The sequence below is a fragment of the Corvus kubaryi genome, unplaced genomic scaffold (genome assembly GCF_017639235.1).
Source record: "Corvus kubaryi isolate FWS band 111438036 unplaced genomic scaffold, C.kubaryi_AGA036_p1.0 split3-73, whole genome shotgun sequence".
NCBI classification, from domain to species: Eukaryota; Metazoa; Chordata; class Aves; order Passeriformes; family Corvidae; genus Corvus; species Corvus kubaryi.
This window is the reverse complement of record NW_024582091.1, coordinates 3,247,537-3,266,195: the sequence shown is the minus strand read 5'-3', so window position 1 is coordinate 3,266,195 and position 18,659 is coordinate 3,247,537. Positions and strand designations below refer to the sequence as shown.

The following is an 18,659-nucleotide window of genomic DNA, read 5'->3' as shown; positions in this document are numbered from 1 at the left end:
CTTTTCTTATGAGCGGGTGAAGCGTACCAAAGAGTTCAGTTATTGTAAGCCATACAAGCTCATTTCTTGGAGCACCTGCCGAAGCGAATATATCTCTAGAGATTAAGTCACTTCAGTCAAGGACTCTTTGAGTCTAAGTGTAATTTGTTGATAGTGATTATTTTTAAAGCACCGATGATTGCACACCTGGTTATCTGTGCATTTTCCCCATTTTCCTCTCATGCCTGTTAACACTTCTTGTGAAGACCCTGCTATTAAAAGGTAAGCCAAACATTCAATGTCAAGACAGAAGGACTGATTCAATCTTTGAAATCTCTTTCATCTGGCAGCCTGGCAGAATTTAAGTCCAACCAAGCAGTCTCAAGGTAAGATGAAAAAAAGAGATGCGAGACATTGACTAACTGCTCTTGCTGATACGTTTGATTTTTTATTTCAATATATTTTGTTCTCTATTTATGAAGCTTCCACTACCACAAGAGTGGTCTAAACCTCAATTAGGAGCTGTATCTAATAAGGAATAAAACCCTCAAGTACCCTAGCCAGAAGAGGTGCTTATGACAGTTTTGACAGGCCTACTTAAGATTACCCTTGCTTTTGCTTTACTCCTCTTTATTTCCTCCTTTAAACATTAACCCTTTACCTTTTTTATTTCTGACCATGGATTCAAAAGTTTCCTCTGTGTTTGCCTTGTTTTATTCCTCTAGCTGCTTCAATGCCTCCATTTCACCTAGCCATCCAATTTCTTTCATGATCAGTATCATAATTTCTCACCATTTTTCTCATGACTTGTGCTCTTGTCCTGTTTTCTCTCTTCTGACAATTTATCCCTTTATTTATGGATTAGTCTTTGCCATGTTAGAAATGGTATGATTTTACCTACATTTCCCTCTATTTCATTTTCAACTCAGCTATCAGCTCATTCTTTATAAAAGGAGAATGAGAACTTGAGAAGAGTATTAGAATTATTGTAAGACTCTTAGAAATCCCTTTGAAACAACTTTTTTTCTGTGATTTAATCTTGCCCTTCTTCAGAACCATATGAAATGATTAATTCCTCAATCTCTCAAAACTAAAGTTTAGCAAGACAGCATTTTCTTCCACTTGGGCCTCACATAGAGCTCTTCTTAGAATACTGTATGTCCATATCTTCATCGATTCCCTCTTCACCTGAATACTAAGGTAGTATATTTGAGAACATACATTTCATCCACTCTTTAAATTACTGTGTGGGTTTTCTGTCCTTGTTTTCCTTCTCTCTTCTCTCTACACCTTGTTTCTGTGTGATCTCATCAGCAAATACAAATTCGACTACCATCTGTTTGCTAATGACTCAGAGATATACTAGTCTACTCCAGACTAATCTCCTTATGTCCAAACTGAAATCTCAGCCTGCCTTTCTGACATATCCTCATGTATATGTAGCCATCATACCCAATGCATTATGAATCAAACAGACAGCATATCCTTTCCTATACACTAAACCTTTCTCAGCCAGTTAGCTCAAAATACGAGTCAAGGATATAACTTAAGTATTTTTCCTAACACACGAGAAGATTTTTAGTTTCTATCAACTGGGTTGCTACACTAAATGAGATGTAAGACTTAGCATGAGGAAACCACACCAAGAGAGCTAGGTTGAAGCATGACTCTTCCAAATGCTTAAACAAATAGTATAGAAGAGTTATGATAGATCAAGTTAACAGCAGTTCACTAGATGATAAACCAAGCACTTTTTTAATAAGTCAATGTGTGCTCATAATTAAGACACTGCATAGCTGTGCATCACTCAGCACCGTGGTGACTCTTAGGTAAGACAGCTCAAGGGAAGTAACGAGACTCTCAGTACACTTGGGTATGGAGCCCTCCTGACAGGTATAACCAAAGTCTCCTCACAACCAAACATCTATGCTGTCTCAATGAAAGCTCTGACGAATATAGTGTTGCCCTTCCCATATCCAATGAGATTTCTGCCAAGAAAAGACTGATTTCTGAGCTATTTTTGGCCTCTCTTCTCTGCTTCTTCCATATCTCTCCCATCTCATAGGAGTGACTAGTTTTCATTCTCAAAGCCTGCTAACACTGTCACATTTTACTCGCTGTCAAGATACTGACTTACTTGTCTGTTTAGACCATTATCCTAGCTACTGTTCCCCACATTATTAGCCTTGCATAGTCATACCTCATGCCTCGCAGGATCTTCTTATGCTTAACTAGAAAACAAATAATCTTTTTTCCTTGAACTACTTCAACAAAGTTCCCTTTTCCCCTGTTAGCCCTCCAAAGCTAAAGTGTTTACACCTCTGAGAAACAGTTCCTAAGTGGAATAATAATCTTGATGTTGTCTCCTACAGGCATCCTGAAGGCTACTACCTACAAATTCCACCTTCCCTCAAAGGCAGAAATGTCTTTCAGAAGTCTCATATTTCTAACATCAATTATTAATGTCACCTTAAGGACAGATGGGATCAGTGTAGGTGCTCTGAAAAGAAAGTGCGCTAGAGCCTGCCCCTGAGGAGCTAAGTAATGCTTGAGAGTACTTTAAAACAGGCAACTTACATTTTCCCCAATGCTTCTGCAGACTGTTCCCCCTGAACTAAGCATTCCAGAGGGGAATACAATATAGCAGAGCAGGAGCAGGCCCCCCAGGGGGCCTCTTGAACAGCACTATCATGATATTCTCTTTGCTGACCAAAACTCCCTTGAAGTGTCCTGCCTGACAGCCTGTAACCACCTTTTCCCTATTTTCTCCTTCTTTCTCTAGCTTAGAGGACTATCAACACATTTATTGGCCTGTGCTGGTAATACATAAAACAATAATGTGGCTGTAGCTGGTATTGCAGATGTCATCATTATTGTAATCTTACAAGAGATTTCTAGTTTGGACACAACATTACCACAAAAAGAAAGCGGAGTCCAATCTAAGCCCAAGCAACAAATTTTTTAACAGTACACAGACTGTGGGTGGCATGGCCTCCTTTTTATTCTTTATGGTATAACAAATTTGGATTGGGAACATGTGTACATATAAATATTTTTTCATTGTTCCAGCCTGGAAGACTGGACTTCAGTTATGACTAAAGAAATCATTAAATGTTTCAAGTCTGAAAACAGAGTTCTTAAAAAGAGAATATGCTAAGTGAGAGTTTTTGGAACTCTGGTCTCCGTTTTTGCTCACAACTAAAGAGTTTATGTGACAAAAAACCATGTGGATGAAGTTGCTCATGGAGAACACTGTTCTACTTTCTGACTTCCTCACACTAAATCTCTGTTCTGCTGAAGAGTTATCTTCTTGTAGACTTTTTTACCCCAACATAATATTTTGAATTTTTAAGCTTTCACAGTTTGAACTTCACAATAACCTTCTGGCAGAAAGCTACAGACTTCTCAATCCAGTGGCAAGTACAGATTGTGGTTATGGGTTCCCACAAACATCCCTTTTTAGTAAGTACATCGTACATTTTCAGATATGTTCTGAATCAGTAGTCTTGCTTAGATGGGCGCAAATATTCTTATGCCTTACAGAAAGATAAGCATCTTCTTCCTCCCATAAAATGGCAACACGGAAATGTGGATTCAGTATTATTAACATAATGAGCTGAAAAAACTAAAAGAAAAGAGAAAATCTAACTTTTCAGACCTTTGTTTTATATGGCATAGAGGAGCAAAAGGACAAGCTCTCAATTGAAAATAAATCCCTGTCAAGCTACCTTTAAATCACCCTGATTAGTACAAATAGTCTTGACATATACACTCCCCATACCGTCTATAGGGAATAGAGAGAAATATTGCCTCTGTTCAAACTCATAAATTCATGGATTTTATGGTAGTACATTAGGTACTTAATATACAACAGAGAGATTACAGTCATTAGGTTAGATCATATTCTGTAATTACCATGTTTAGGTACTGCAGTTCCACACTGAGCTCAAGTCAGGTTGGTGGAGATTCCTCCTGGAATGCTATGCTTCAGTTCCACAGTCATCTTCTGGCTTTTTGGTTTTGGGAAAAAAATTGTGTCACACAAGGTTTGTAAAAGTCACTGGGACAGCTACCCGAGTGTGTTGAGAGGTTGAAATCATCTCGGGGGGGCAGTCGGTGCTGTCTTGTTTTTCTCAGTAAGGCACTGACTCAGGTGACAAATAGTAACATGCTAAAGGCCGACAATGTTTATGCATTATGCTTTACTGTCATAGGATGTAAGAAAGGAGAGAAGGCATCTTTTGCAGTCATACTGATTGTGGTGCTTAGTTATTTTACCTTATCTAGGTGCTATGAGGGGAACAAATTAACACTTGTATAGCTCAAAAGGGAAGGAATTGGGTCCCAAAAGCTCAGTGAAGCCCAGAAAATCCCCGGAAGAACAAAAGGTGTCGGATACAGTAAATCTACGCTGTGTGAGCCAAGACCAAGAAGGCACATATCATATCATACTGGAGCTTTGGCAGAATGTGCCATGAGTAGGATTAAACAGCAACTTCTCAAGAGTGCTTACTGAAACAGCACAGCAAAAAATGATACCATCATTACTGCTTTCAACTAGATGCAGGCAGCTATAAATGGTGTTTATTTATGACTTTCAACTATCCCAACTGAACAGACAATACAACAAAACAAAACAAAAAATTATTGGGCCAAATGCACCGCAAACAATTGCTCAATTCAAAAACCTGAGCCTCAGACTACTGGATGCCAGAATGCAAGTCTCAGCTTGAGCTTAGTGCCCGTTTCCATCTCTCTCACAATCTTTAGTGAATTCCGCCCAGTCCTCTGACAAGGATAAGTGGAGGAGCCTGAGCAGCTCTGACTGGGGAATTCTGCACAGCAGCTTGGCTACATGATGTCTGGTGCTAACAAGTAGTAGCATCATTTTATTTTTCACGAATGCAAAGAAATGAGTCCCCGAGGTGTTCCTAAAATATGGATGAATGCTAACTAAGACCAGATCCCTTCTGTGGATGTGTTGGGAGGGCAGTGGGTTTGGGAGCTGCGGGGGAAAGGCAGTGAGTGCAGGGACTACAGCCCGGGGCCGGCAGGGAGGCAGCGCTTGCCACGAGATGGCAGCAATGCCACGTCTGGCTCGGCAGCCTGCCTGGCCCTGCTTTATTTTTTTTTTTTTTCCGAGTGAGAACCACAGCGTTTTTACATAAATACAAGCTTATTACAAAGTCAGCCTACCTCGTTCAATGCCCATTCACCACCTTCATGCAACTTAGAATGAGAAAACAACTTTGCATATTTCCCCACGAAAGAAAACTCATCATAAGTGAATAATTACAACCTTGAAACTACCTTTCCAAAAGGGCTTGTGTTTCTGTCTTTCCTTCCTATGAGCCTTTGTGTTTTAATTACGGATATAGGTAAGCATTAATTATGGAGTCAGGCCAGGGTGCAGTGGTGGTGACAATTCATACAGGATTGAAAGTCAGGGTTGGGCACCTTTTTGCCACCCGTTTGAAGGTAGGCCTGGCACAGAAACCCTTGGAGCATAGGGACCTGTGACAGGCCAACCTTGGGTCACCATTTCCTTTCCCTTGGGCTCAAGGAACCAACCCTACCTGCTCCAGGCTGGTGGTGGGGAAGCCTCTGTGTGCATATTGACGTCATATTTTGATTGGTTTTTCTTTAGTTTTGGAAAGGATTGTTAATGGCAGAAATTCCTCTTGGCAACAGGAGCTCTTGAGAATGGCAACATAAAGACAAAGCAGTGTTCCGCAAGGAGATATTGGCTCATCTCCTTCCTCTCAGGAATAACAGCTTGTTCTGATGAACAACTTAGAAGGAACGAGCAGGGCACATTTTGGACCTGAAAGCCTTCCTCTCTCACGAGCGGGGACGAGAGCAGAGGGGAATTTCACCTAGGACAAGGGACCCCAGCACTCGCACCACTCGCATCCCGCATGTGGCTGGGGGAGGCGAACTGCAGGCAGTGCCGGGGGACAGGGCACCAGGGAATCGCAGCAGGAGCCTCCCAGGCAGGTGTAGCCCTACAGCCACTACCCTTCTCCGCGCCGGGGGACACCGGGCCCGGGGGAAGCCATCAGTCCCCTGGGGCCTTTCGGTGACCGGCAGCAGCCGCCCGGGGCCGCGGCCGGGGCAGGGGGCGAGGCCGCGGCCGCCTCAGCGGCCGTGCGGGGCTGTCCGGCGGCACGGGGAGGCTGCGGGCTCGGCGAGTGCCGGCTGCCGGCTGCCGGCCCCTTCCCCTCTCCGTGGGAAGTGATGGCTGAGTCCGGCGGTGGCGGCCGCTCGTGTGGCTGGCAGCCGCTCCGCTGCGCTGCCTGCGCTACTCTCGCCGCGATCCCTCCCTCCGTCTTCTCTCCTTCTCCTCCTCCTCCTCCTCCTCCTCCTCCTCCTCCTCCTCCTCCTCCTCTTCCTCCTCCTCCTCCTCCTCCTCCTCCTCCTCCTCCCTCTCCTCCTCCTCTTCCTCGCACTCTCCGCATCCCTCTCCTGCCGACGCCGCCACTGCCCGGCTCTCCCCGCCGGCGGCCGTGCATGCCGCGCTGCCCGCGGCCCCGGGCGTGCCTCCCCTCCCTCTCTCCGCGCCCTCCCCTCCCCTGGGCGGGCGGCGGGCCGGCGGCACCGGGGCTCCGCGGGCGCTGAGCGGCGCAGCCCCGCCGCGGCGCGGGACTGATGCTGTCTGTGAGCAGAGCGGAGCGAGCCGCCCGCGCAGTCCTGCAGGAGGCGCCGGGCGCTGCGCGGCGCTCGGGACCCGGACCGCTCCTCTCCGCCTCTCCTCGCCCTGTGGCGGTTGTTTGGCGCTGTCCTTAGCTCCGCTGCCGCTCGGAGGACACGGTCGCAGCCGAGAAGACCCGCCGGGGGTTTTGTGTGAGAGTGTGTGTGTGTGTGGAATAACTGCAGACATGACTGCGTGGAGGAAATTCAAGTCTCTGCTGGTTCTCTGCGCGGGGCTCCTCACTGCAGCTCAGGGTAAGATTCGGTTTTCTTGCATTGCGTTCGTGTAGGCTGTGGTTACGGCACTCATAACCCCTCAGCTAAATCTCTGCCGCTCGGCTGAGCTCTCTCCCTCGCTTCCTTTCTGCGCCGGCAAACAGCAGGCTCCTCGAGCCCGGTGTCCCTTCTCCCTGCCTCCCACCTCCCATAGGTGTTCCCCGAGGGCTCGGCTCTCGGCCGGTCACTTCCCCCGGGAGAAACCAGCCCCCTGGAGTTGGGCAGCAGCCGCTGCGACGCCGCGAGCGGAACCGTGCGCATCCAGCCGCCTGGGTAGCGCCGGAGTTTGGGAACACTTCGCTCTCCGCGCACGCACGAACGGCACTCGCTGCCGTGTGAGGGACAGTCCCCGGGCTGGCAAGTTTGGATCTCCCCTCCTCCCGCCTCCCCAGCTTTTGCCGTGCTCGAGGGGGAGCGCGGAGTGGGTGGTCGCGGAGAGCCGCCTCCGCCTGCCTTCAGCCGGCTCCGCTCCCCGCAAGTTGCGCGGAGGCGGGGATGCGGCGCCGGGGACACCTCCGCCAGCTGCCTGCCCGTGCCTGAGGGAAGAGGACTCCTCTCTGCTGGGTGTGCGGTGGGGAGAATCTCCCAATCTCAGCTGGATTTCTCCTTAAAATCAATGGGGGAGGGAGGAGAAACGAGGGGGTGACGGTGGAGAATTTGGTTACACAACTTCAGTGCTGGCCTCAGCCCCATTACTTGCCTCATCGCTGGAGACAACTTCCCCATTATTCACTTCGCCTCTCATTAGCCCTGCGCTGTTTCATGCTGGGAGAGATGCGAGTCTGTGTCTCTGTGTGTGTGTGAGAGAGAGGGAGAGAGAGAGAGAGAGGGAAGGAGTGAAGCAGCTCGCAGCTGAGCACCTGTCCCCGATGCAGCCTCTGCCTTCTCCCACCTCGCTCCCGGTTGTTCTGCCTGCCTCCGGGATGACGGTTCCCCTTGCGGTTTGTACTGTCTGAGTCTCCCTTAACCCTTCCAAGGCGCTTTACATCGTTCCCACCATTTTATTTTTCTCCCTGCTCTTTTCGGCGCGGGGGCGGCTGAGGCGGGGGGAACAAGGCTACCGCGGCCCGGGTTGGCGGGCGAGGCTGGAGTGTTCCCCGTCCTGCGGGTGCCCACGGCCGGGTTCCCTCGCCCACCTGGGCAGCACGGCAGGGTGCCTTCCCCCCGGTAGCCTCCGGCCGTGATCTGCGGGGAGAGGCGGCAGAGGGCCAGCCCGGGTTGCCGGGAGCCGAGCAGGAGCTTTGTCCGGTCCGGTAGAGCGGCTGCGGCTCCGCGCCAGCCCGATGGCATCCCTCCTCTGCCCGGATCCTGCCGCTGCCGCGGTCCACCGGGCAACGAGACCCGGCTGCCTCCGTGGGAAGGGAGCAAGGGAGAGAAAGGCGCACGGCTTTCCTGGGCTGTGAATCCGCGGCTCCTGGAGATGGGGCTGTGCCCGGCTGCACACGCAGCCCGGGGCGGGCGGGGGCTTCTTGGCGTGCCCGCCCTACCCAAACTTCCAGCATCACCACCCCCCACACCCCCAGGTGCCTCCTTCCCCCGGTCCCCGCCCGCGCGGGGCTGGGCGGCCGCTCCCAGCCCGCACACGTGCCGGGCGCCCCGGCGCTGCCCCGGGCACGGCCCGGCCGGGCGGGGAGCTCCGGGTCGGTGGCGGAGCTGCTCCGGCAGCCGCACTCGGGGCCCGGCTTCCGCGGGACGAGGGGCAGCTGCTGCCACGGCCGCGCCGCTCCCGGGGCGGGCAGACACCCGCGACTCATTTGTTAAATACACTGTAGCCAGTTATGTCGTTTGACATTTAAGTGTTTTCTTTTCATGGCTGACAGCACATACGAAAAGCTGGAGGCTGGATCATGGTTATTCAGCGACGATCCGACGTGTTTTGCTTACATACAAAGGCTTTGCCAGGAACGTTTGGGCACTGCCTCTGATGCTGCTCTGCAGAATGTAATTATACCTGCTTAATGAGAACCACCAACTTAAAGGCTAAAGACTGACTTAATATTGAAGTCAAACAACAGGTTGAAGGGGAGCCATCGGGGACAGTTGACATAATTCCTTCCCGTTTACCTTCCCAGGCAATTGAGCACAGGTATCTATATTTAGTCAAATGTAATCCTGAAGCTGAAATTACGTTTATACTTCAGAGAGTGAAAAAACTCCTTCCTTAGTAACATAAAGACCCAGGGTTTCAGGAGCACATAAAACAATTTTAATTATTAGGTTCTCAGAACTCTGTTTTACCAGCCCCTTGCCATCAAATCATTTGGTCACTGCAAAAGGAATTCACCCGGGTTTTGTTTGGTTTCGGGGTTTTATGAGCGAAAAAAGAAACAAGTGCTGAATTTCTGGAGGTGTTGCCACAGGCGTTCCCATATCTTTCAGTAAAATGACAGGTGGGCTGCTTTCCATATCGTTCCTCGTTATGAAATGAAATGGAAACCCTTTGTTGCTGTGCAATTTTCTGTAACTTTTTTAAGGAACAAGGAAGGATGAAAATGAACATTCATCGTCATTCACTGTGGTAGACTTGAGGTGCAGTTCTATACATTTCTTTGGACTCATTTCGTCTAATTGATGCTGAGTGTTTTGAAAAACATTTGGGGAGTTCTTCCCTGTTCATTGTGCTTTAAACATCAAGGGAAATTAGTATGGAGTCATTTAAAGGAACCGCTTTCCCAGAAGCTACCCTATCATAGCAATTATGCTTCAACAAGACAGACAGCATGGTGTTCAGCTATGCAGGTTAAGATGGGCTTGTTTATAGAGCCATTTACCAATTCTGATATGTTATATTGTAACAAAAGCAAACATAAAAAACCATATTGATTTGCTTGAAAGACAAAACACGTCAGTATAATTTCTGTAAAAATTCATACTGGTATGGAACGAATGGTAGATTTAGACTGAATTCAGACTAAAATTCAAGAAAAAAGAGAGTAAAATATGTTTGTGCTGTGACCTAAGGTCCGTGGACAACCTATATTCAGTAGAACCTACATTCAGTGGAAATACATACTGCTTAATACTTACAATTGTTCCAGTACATGTTTTCAAGGTAATTTCCTGGATGTGTTTAGATAGCCAAATACAGCACCTTCATTGCCACTTAATTACCTCAAACAAAATGTACATAAGTGGGCTTATGCACAGAGGTATCATTCAGATTAATGGAAATAGCAAAGGGAAAACATTTCTGTTCTTAAATTAGATACAGACAGTGAAAGGACTCTCATACCTACAGCTCAGGATTTTGTTTATGAAAATAAATAAATAAACCTCAAAACGTTTTATGTACCTTCTGTTTGCTGCTATCACTTTGTCAAAATAATTGCTATAACTACATCACACAAAGTTACCACTCTGTTTAAGGCCTACTCCTGTTGGGCTGAGAGTGTTTGTCTCTTTTAAAGTATTTTTTTTTTTCTCCAAAGCAGTGCTGTTCAAACTGTAAGGCTGGTCTCTCTAGAGAGGCTCCATTCTCTTCCAGAGAAGACTAAAGCAGTTCTGGGGAAAATGAGCTGAAAAAAAGGAATTTTTAAAAGAACATCAGAGCAAGGTATTGAATACCCAACTGCAAAACCAAGTATTTGATGGATGCATTCTCCATCCCCCAGCCCAATGAGAAATTTGCCATAAAAAGTCATAGCAGAGAATATCCAGCTCTGACCACATAATATTTTAAAGTAAAAATGCACTTACTTTTTGGTAAGATCTGTATCTGACCCATTTTTTTTCATCGAGATATGTATAGTCCTTAACTTTGTATAGGAATAGGAAAATTGGTCAGCTTGAATATAATTTAGTGGAGAGCATATCAATTAAACAAAGATTCCCCAAACACTCATTTTAGACTCTTGAGCCCATGGTTGAGGTTTGAATTCCCACTGTCAGCCAGTAAAGGTTTATCAGTTTCTACGGTGTGTATGTGTGGAACAGGATAGTGGTGTGAGGAGCTGGAGATGGTCTACAGGCACGTGAAAGCATGAGCACACATGGAACTTCCGGATGTATTGAAATCTGTGACGGCACTTCAGCACCATCTCTGATTTGTATAGATAAGAGCCATTCTGCAAATTGTCTGTACTGCAAATCTGTCTATTCTACTGACTCTCACTTGCATGTCCCTTTATACAGACATGTATGATTTTGATCAGACAATGGTGTTTTTTTGTTTGGGAGGGGCAGTTGTCATTTTTCCCCCTGCAGACTGCTTTGTCTGTACAAGCACTTCATCTTATTTTTACTCATGGTGTGGTATTAGTATTACATATGTATTGATATACACAAGTTTTGAAAAAGACATCTATGGCACTTAGGCCTCAATAGCATTTACACTCATAAAAATTCTTGTCCAAACAAATTAGGAACAATCTGAAACTGTAAATATTTTGAGCTATGCATTCAAGATTTACCATGCTCTATAGAAAGGCTAAAAAGCCTCAGGGACCACTGTTTTCAACTTTTTCAAGATGTAATCCGTACACCATCACATTAAATTCCCTCTTATAACTTTTCCTTGGAGAAGTAACTGCTTGATAGTGTGACTGTATAAAACCTCCAGTGGATTTAAAGATAAGATGTAATTTCATCTTGCTCAAATCTGTATTGAGCCATTGTGTTTCTCTTTGGCCATGATGACATTATTCTGCTGGCAAGCAGCTTTTTGTGTGAGCACAGGCACTGCAGCATCGTGCTGGGCTGCCTGTAGCCAGCAGGGGAAGCAGTGTGGAAAGGGGAGTTGCTGGTTTAACTGTACAATCCACCGAAGCAGTGGCATAAGTGTGAGATGTGATCTCTAATAAAACTCAAGTACAACTGGATTCAAGTCAGGGTCATAGGATAAGAATCTGGGCTCTGGTTCTCCATATGGCTGCAAAATTAGCCATATTAGACTGAGATAAATTGGATGTTCTTCCAATTTTTGCAGTGAGCAAAGAGTAGGAATCATATGGAAATTCTCCTTAAGTGTATGAATCACTTTCTTTTACTTAGAAGTTTTACTTTTCTACGTCAGCTTTAATTTCCCTTAAACGATTTTTATCAACCACTAACTTTTGAAATAGGGAAAAAATGGCATTAATGCCTGAGGAAAGCTGTGAGATCTTTCTTTGTCCTGACACATCTTTGTTCTGGCTGGGTGAAAGACTTCACTATATGACATTTCTATTGCATTTAAGAAAATCTACACTGTATTTCTCATTTCTCAGAGGAATAACTACTTACACAAATTACTTGGATTATTGTTAGTGTTATATTGACACCCAAAGGCAACATATATCAGTTGTCTGCATTTAGTAATTGAATGGTAAATGGAGGCATGCATGCACTGGAAACTCTTTAAAGAGGAATAATGCCTCTTATTTCTAACAAAATGTCTTACTTTCTCAGAGACAATAATTTTTTTCAATATAGAAAAAAAAAAAGAAAAGAAAGTGATAGTAGTTTCTTGCCATTTTTACCTGGAGGGCACATTCAGTTAAAGGACAAAGCAAGATTTAATCACTCTTACATTGCTGATGAATAACCAGAATTCTTGATTAATCCGAATATCATCAATGATTTGCTTTCCACAAAAAATAAGGAAAAAAAATCACAATTTCTAGCAATTATAATAATACTTTAATTTCCATCATAAAAATTAATCACAGTTTCTTACAGCTTTTTAATTATTTCATTATGCATTTTAATGATAAATTCATGCATGTTCTGAAATAGTGATTTGACTTCTTTCAAGTAAATTTCTTGTCTCATCCCTGTCAAGTGAAAGGTAACTTCAGGCAGTTGTGAGAGCCTGATTCTGCTGCATTGGAAACTGAAATTTGTACTGATTTCAGAAATAGCTCAATTGGCTCCTTTTGAACAGATTGCTACTCCAAATAATCCAGGCAAAGTAGATATTGCAGCTGAATAGTGGAGTCAGACCCTGTTTAATTTGAGCTCTTGTGGATGAGAAGTTCTGACAATGTTTTCATCCATGAATGACTTTAAAAGGGAAAACTAGGTGAATCACAGCAACCAACCTTGATAATATTAATGTATTTACGTATATGTGGAAGCAATTTGTTTTTAAACATGTCTTTGGTATCTCTGAGCAACTGACTTCTACCTTCATTTTTTTCTCTGCTTTTTCCTTTAAAGACATTATGAAGAACAATACACAGAAAAACCTAGTATCATTTTAGTCTCTTCATGTTTTATGTCTGTCTTACAGTATCTTATGGATACTGAAGTACAGAATCATGTTCTGTATTCATGTCTTTGTTGTACAGTGGCTTTCCAACAGAAACATTTGCAGCATTGCAGCTGACACAGACCTGAATAAATAATAATGAATACAACTTTTTATGCGGTGTTTGTTTTGAAAATTTGCATGAAATATGGTCAGCATTTAAAAATTACATTTTGCAGTACTTGCTTCATATCTTGTATTCAATTGCAAGGCAATGTTTCTTTCATGCAATTCTGCCAAACATTAAGTTTTTCTTTTTTTTTTTATTTTTTCTTTCTTGTCCGATAATTTTCCTTGTTTTTTTTTTTTTTTTTTTTGCTAGAGAACCATTTCTAAACCTATGTTTGAGGGTTTTTATTGAAATGTTCTTATAATTCTAAAGTTTGCAGCAAACCTTTGACATTAGTCACAGAGGAAATCGGGGTCTAGGGATATCTTTCCCTCACCCATCCTATGGTTTGCAGATCAAATATAGCCATGATACAATATTGCATAAATCATTGTTTACTTCCTTTGACCTTTATTACTTGCCATATTTTGTTCACATATAAACTCTAAAAAGAACACAAATATTCAAACTTCTATTTTGCTTACACTGGTGCTGAAGCACAAGCAATTTACAGTGCACTGGGAACAAAAATGTAGCCAGCCTTGGTCTCTACTTGAAAGTTGGGTTCAAGGATGGGCCTAAACACATTGGGGAAAATAACCAGGTTATTTTCTTTTTTAAATACTGGCCCAGCTGTGGCTTGGATTTTAAAGCTTCCTCATTGTGCTTGCAATGCCTGCTGCTAAAATGGATGGGTTAGCTTGGCTTGCTTTGCAGAGTGTATCCAGAATACAGGCTGAGATCCTAGGCTTGGCTTTGGGCATTGTGCTTGAGCTTGCCTTGTATGAGTGCCTCGGGGTTCAGCCTGAAGTGCATATAACACACACCATGTAACTTGGGACCCATATCACGCTGCTGCTGCACAACACAGATGGAGCTGCAAGGAACAGGGAGGTCACTTTGTCAAGAAATAGCGTATGTTGGGAAGCAAGTGGCTAGATATTGCAGAAATATACATGAGCTTGCAGAACCTGCCTTGCCCTGAACCTAGCAAAAAAATGCAGGTGACTGTGAAGGCAAGAAAAAAAGGAAAGAAAGAATGATGTTTACACAGTGAAATTTCTGAAAAAGCCACTTTGATAAAAAAAAAGCGCAAAATTTAACTTATTTTTAGACTAATTTTGGATGCTTCTGGCTGGGAAACAAATGGTCATGACAAATCACACTGTTCTCACTAATGTTTGTGGGATATCAATGCAGAAGCTGACTGCATTCAAGTGACTAAGTACACTATTTTAGCTTTGCCCCAGCAGCCAGATTCTCTATTGGTATCCTGCTGATGTTTCTTATAATACGTAGATTGAGTCATAGCAAGCATTTTTTTGAGGGGGAGGGGGAAACATTTTATAATTCACTTTCAGAACCTCAGTTCAATCAAACAACTGCTAATATCACAATCAGTGATCCTCTGCATTTGTAGATATCTCTCTTGAGAAATTAAATTGATATCTTAGCACGTAAATATCCCCAGCAGACATTTTGACCCATTGTTTGCAGTGGCTCTAACACTGAAGAATGTAGTGTTAATAGATTTTATGAAGTCAACAGTGGCAGCAGGAGTAGCATTTTGATCATTAGCTGTACTCAAATATTTCTGTCTAGCTTTCCTGTGAAACCTGTATAGGGGAGGCTTTATCACGAAATTTAATTAACATAAATGAAAATCCAGAAATTTTCCATTCTTTTTTCCTGGTACATAAGGTAGTTAACTTGAAAAATCTGCTAGTTGTAGGAAAAAAAAAGCATTCTGCTATGCTGAACTAGGTATGTTGGACATAGACTCTAGTTGTCAGTGAAGTAGTTTGGATTGCTTTATAACAGATTTTGACCAGTTAGGACCTGATACAAAGGTCCTAACTGATCCAAAGGGGAACTAATGGAATTTAAAAAGTCTCATTAACCTTAAAAGACTTTGTATCTCACCTTTTTTATGGCCACATATCACATAGAGAACTTGCATTGAAACGAGGATGCTAGAATAAATCTAATACCATTAAAAAAATTCAAACTCTTAGTTACAAAATTAACCACAGAAATGCTGTATAGAATCAGAGAATTATTTGGGTTGGAAAGGACCTTAAAGATCACCTCATTCTAATCCCCCTGCTGTGGGCAGGGGACCTTCCAATAGATCATGTTGCTATAAACCCCAACCAACCTCAGCTTGAACAGTTTCAGGGATGGAACATCCACAGCTTCTCAGGGCAACCTGTTCCAGTGCCTCACCATCCTCACAGTCAAGATTTTCATCTTAATGTCTAATCTAAACCTACTGTTGTTCAGTTTGAAGCCTTTCCCCCTTGTCCTGTCACTATATGTTCTCGTGAAAAGTCCCTCACTCTCTTACTTGCAGACCCTCTTTAGGTACTGGAAGGTGCTCTAAGGTCTCCTGGAGAGTTTTCCTCTTCACGCAGAACAGCCCCAACTCTCTCAGCCTGTCTCCATGGGAGAGGTACTCCAGCCCTCTGATCATCTTCATGGCCTCCTCTGGACTTGCTCCAACAGGTCTATATTCTTACAGGTTCAGGGGCCCAGAGCTGGACTCCAGGAGGGGTGTCATGAGAGGGAGTAGAGGGGCAGAACCACCTCCCTCGACCTGCTGGTCCCATTTCTTTTAGTGCAGCTCAGGATATGTTTGACTTTCTGGGCTGCAAGAGCACATTGCTGTGTCACATTGAACTTTTCATCCACCAACACCCTCATGTCCTTCTTCTCTGGGCTGCTCTCAATCCATTCTCTTTACAACCTGTGTTTGTGCTTGGGATTGCCCCAGCTGCTGTTGCAGAACCTTAAAACTGATCTTGTTAAATTTCATGAGGTTTGCACAGGTCCACCTCCCAAGCCTGTCCTGGCTGGATGTTGTTGCTTCTCCCCAGCATGTAGACTGCACTGCAACTTGGTGTCGTTTGCTTGAAGATAAATGATGCCTCAAATTTTTTTGACCTATCTGAAATATATCTCACTCCACTGGCTGTCACCAGTTATATAATTTATTTGGTTCTGAGGAAAGATTAACCTTTAATTGCTTTCTTTAGCAACATTTAGTAAACAGGCTGATAGCATGGAGATGATCTATGCAAACAGCAAAGAAGGATTTCTTCAACCCACGTTGCCATGACAATTTAGATTTTTCTTGTCAACTCCTGAGAAGCTTCGAAGTAATTTCTTTAAAGCAATGAATCTGGGGATATTTTGGAAATTGAAGTTGCTCTCTTTTTTCAATTTAGTATCATTTAACACAGTAGGGGCCTGACCCAAAATATTGTAAGATCTACAAACAAGAACTATTGCAAAAAATGTAACATCATGTAACATTCTTTGTGGCTCTCCGATGATTTACATCTGCAGTGAACTGACTTCAGATGGATTATCAAGAGACTTAGATTTTGTTTATTAACTATATGATAATAATAAATAGTTATAAAAATGAAATGGATAATGAATAAGGAGAGGCCAAATTATAGATGTCTTTTTGATCCTCATGACAGTATTTTATCTTGCAATTATTTTGAGGTAATTAGATTACAGAAGGATTATAGAACAAAGATGGACTAAACATTTTATTTTTGTTACAGTTACAATTATAACATTAGTTCAATGAATGAGAAATAAAATCAAAAGGCTGTTGTCCACATATTTTTAGCATTTAGAAATTACTATCCAAGATAAGTCCCCAGTACATTGTTATTAGTAATCAAACTGAACTTCCCTCTTGTTATTTGTTTAAATTGAAATAGACTGTTTTGAAAAAGAACTAAAACTAGTCCAAATTAATTTAATTTAATTCAATTCCTAAGAAATAAATTACTGGCTTAATGAGGTATTTCTTAGGTTGTTGTTAACGCTCATGAAAACATGGTAAATGAAAAGAAGATAATGTGAAATGCTGTTTCTCCTGGGAAAATACATTTCTCTGTATAGAAGACAAGAAAAGTAGCTCAGTAATGATTTTCTTTTTAAAATGTTCCTGGCAGATGATGGCCACTGTGTTGGTGTAGTTTGTTTACTGCTTTGCAATAGATTTGAGATGAGTCATATCACATTAGAAGGAAAATTGAGAAGTTGTTTTGTCAAAGTGAATTCTGTTTTCCTTTTTTTGTCATATATACTCAAATTATTAGTCCTCTTTAAACAGAGACACCTAATTGATTTTTTTATTAGTGTTTATTCTTGTTGCATCCATAAATCTGAGTTCCTGTTGCTAGAAAAGGTAAATGCAGATCTATCCTTTCTATATATGGGATAAGGTGACTGAGCTGGAGTCTTCTGTCAGTTCACCTCATGCATCTCCTTTAAACTATTTTATTTGCATGCTAGTTTGAACCACAGTAATTTCAACATCTGGAAGCATGGCTGTTTTTCTCAAGCCTTTCTGTCCCCTTGCCTTCAGAATGGGAGCTGACTGGATAAGGACTATAGGATGGGTTCTCAAGATTTCATGTTTTGTAGAGATTTTTATTTCCATCTTACTGACAGAAATTCCTTACTGACTTTGTAAGTCCACTTTACTGGTAATGCATCTTGGTGTATCCACAGTGTTAGGAAAAATGATACTTATAGGAATATTTGGTAAAGAAACAGGCTTGTGGATTGAGTACTTATAATACATCAGGTGCTAGGCATTCAGAAGGAGAAACAACCATCTTTTTCAAAAATATTTGATGGAAGAGAAGATCCTTTTGTTGAATAATAGAACAGGGGCATACTGAACAATAAAAAATGCCTGAGCTCATTTTACCTGCAGAACAAGCTTTAGTGTTAAGTTTAAGGATGCTGGGAAGAAGGCAGAAGGTACTGTTTGCAGTCAAGAGCCTAGATTGTAGTGCCAAATACCTGCAGTTCCCACTGCCATAAGAGAAAATTACAGATCTCAGCACTTTTGAACATAAAGAAATTTGTGCTGTACTTACTTTTACACTGGAGAATCTTCATAATCTGAATGCAATATAGGGCTGTAAAGGGAACAAATAGTCAACAGTATTAAGCATTTACTACTGTTATCTCCCAGGTAGTATCTGAATTAAGCAAAGTTTCCAAACCTATTCGTGTTGTGTAATTGTTTTAGGAAGAAGAATTTGTCAGGGGAAGTTGAAATTTTTCTTTAAAACTGCTGTACTTAAGTAATTCTGTATATTAAAACAACAACCAAAACAGAAAAAAAAAAAAAACAAACCAAACAAAAAAACCTCAAAGAAACAAAAAACCAACCTGGATCTGATGTAGCCTGGAACAAAGCAGTTGTGATTACAAAGCAAACAAAAATCAGAATTTGGAGTGAAGCCGACTCAAACACTACTGTCTATACTGCATAATGGAGGCTGTTGTCCATGGCCAGAACTAAAAACAATCAATTGGACCTTCCACTTATATTTCCTCTCT

At 42.9% G+C, this 18,659-nt stretch overlaps 1 protein-coding gene across 2 annotated transcripts in view; it reads left to right on the top strand.

Annotated features, from left to right (window-relative positions):
- The first annotated feature begins 6,418 nt into the window (after positions 1-6,418).
- Positions 6,419-18,659, top strand: part of CSMD1 (CUB and Sushi multiple domains 1) — a 1,103,023-nt gene continuing 1,090,782 nt past the window's right edge. Inside the window, exon 1 of one of the 2 annotated variants that reach the window (XM_042017326.1) lies at positions 6,419-6,924. In XM_042017326.1, the coding sequence (XP_041873260.1) occupies positions 6,858-6,924 (67 nt within the window). In that variant the 5' untranslated portion in view covers positions 6,419-6,857. The remainder of the gene's footprint in view (positions 6,925-18,659) is intronic. The other variant, XM_042017325.1, reaches the window with a different exon arrangement.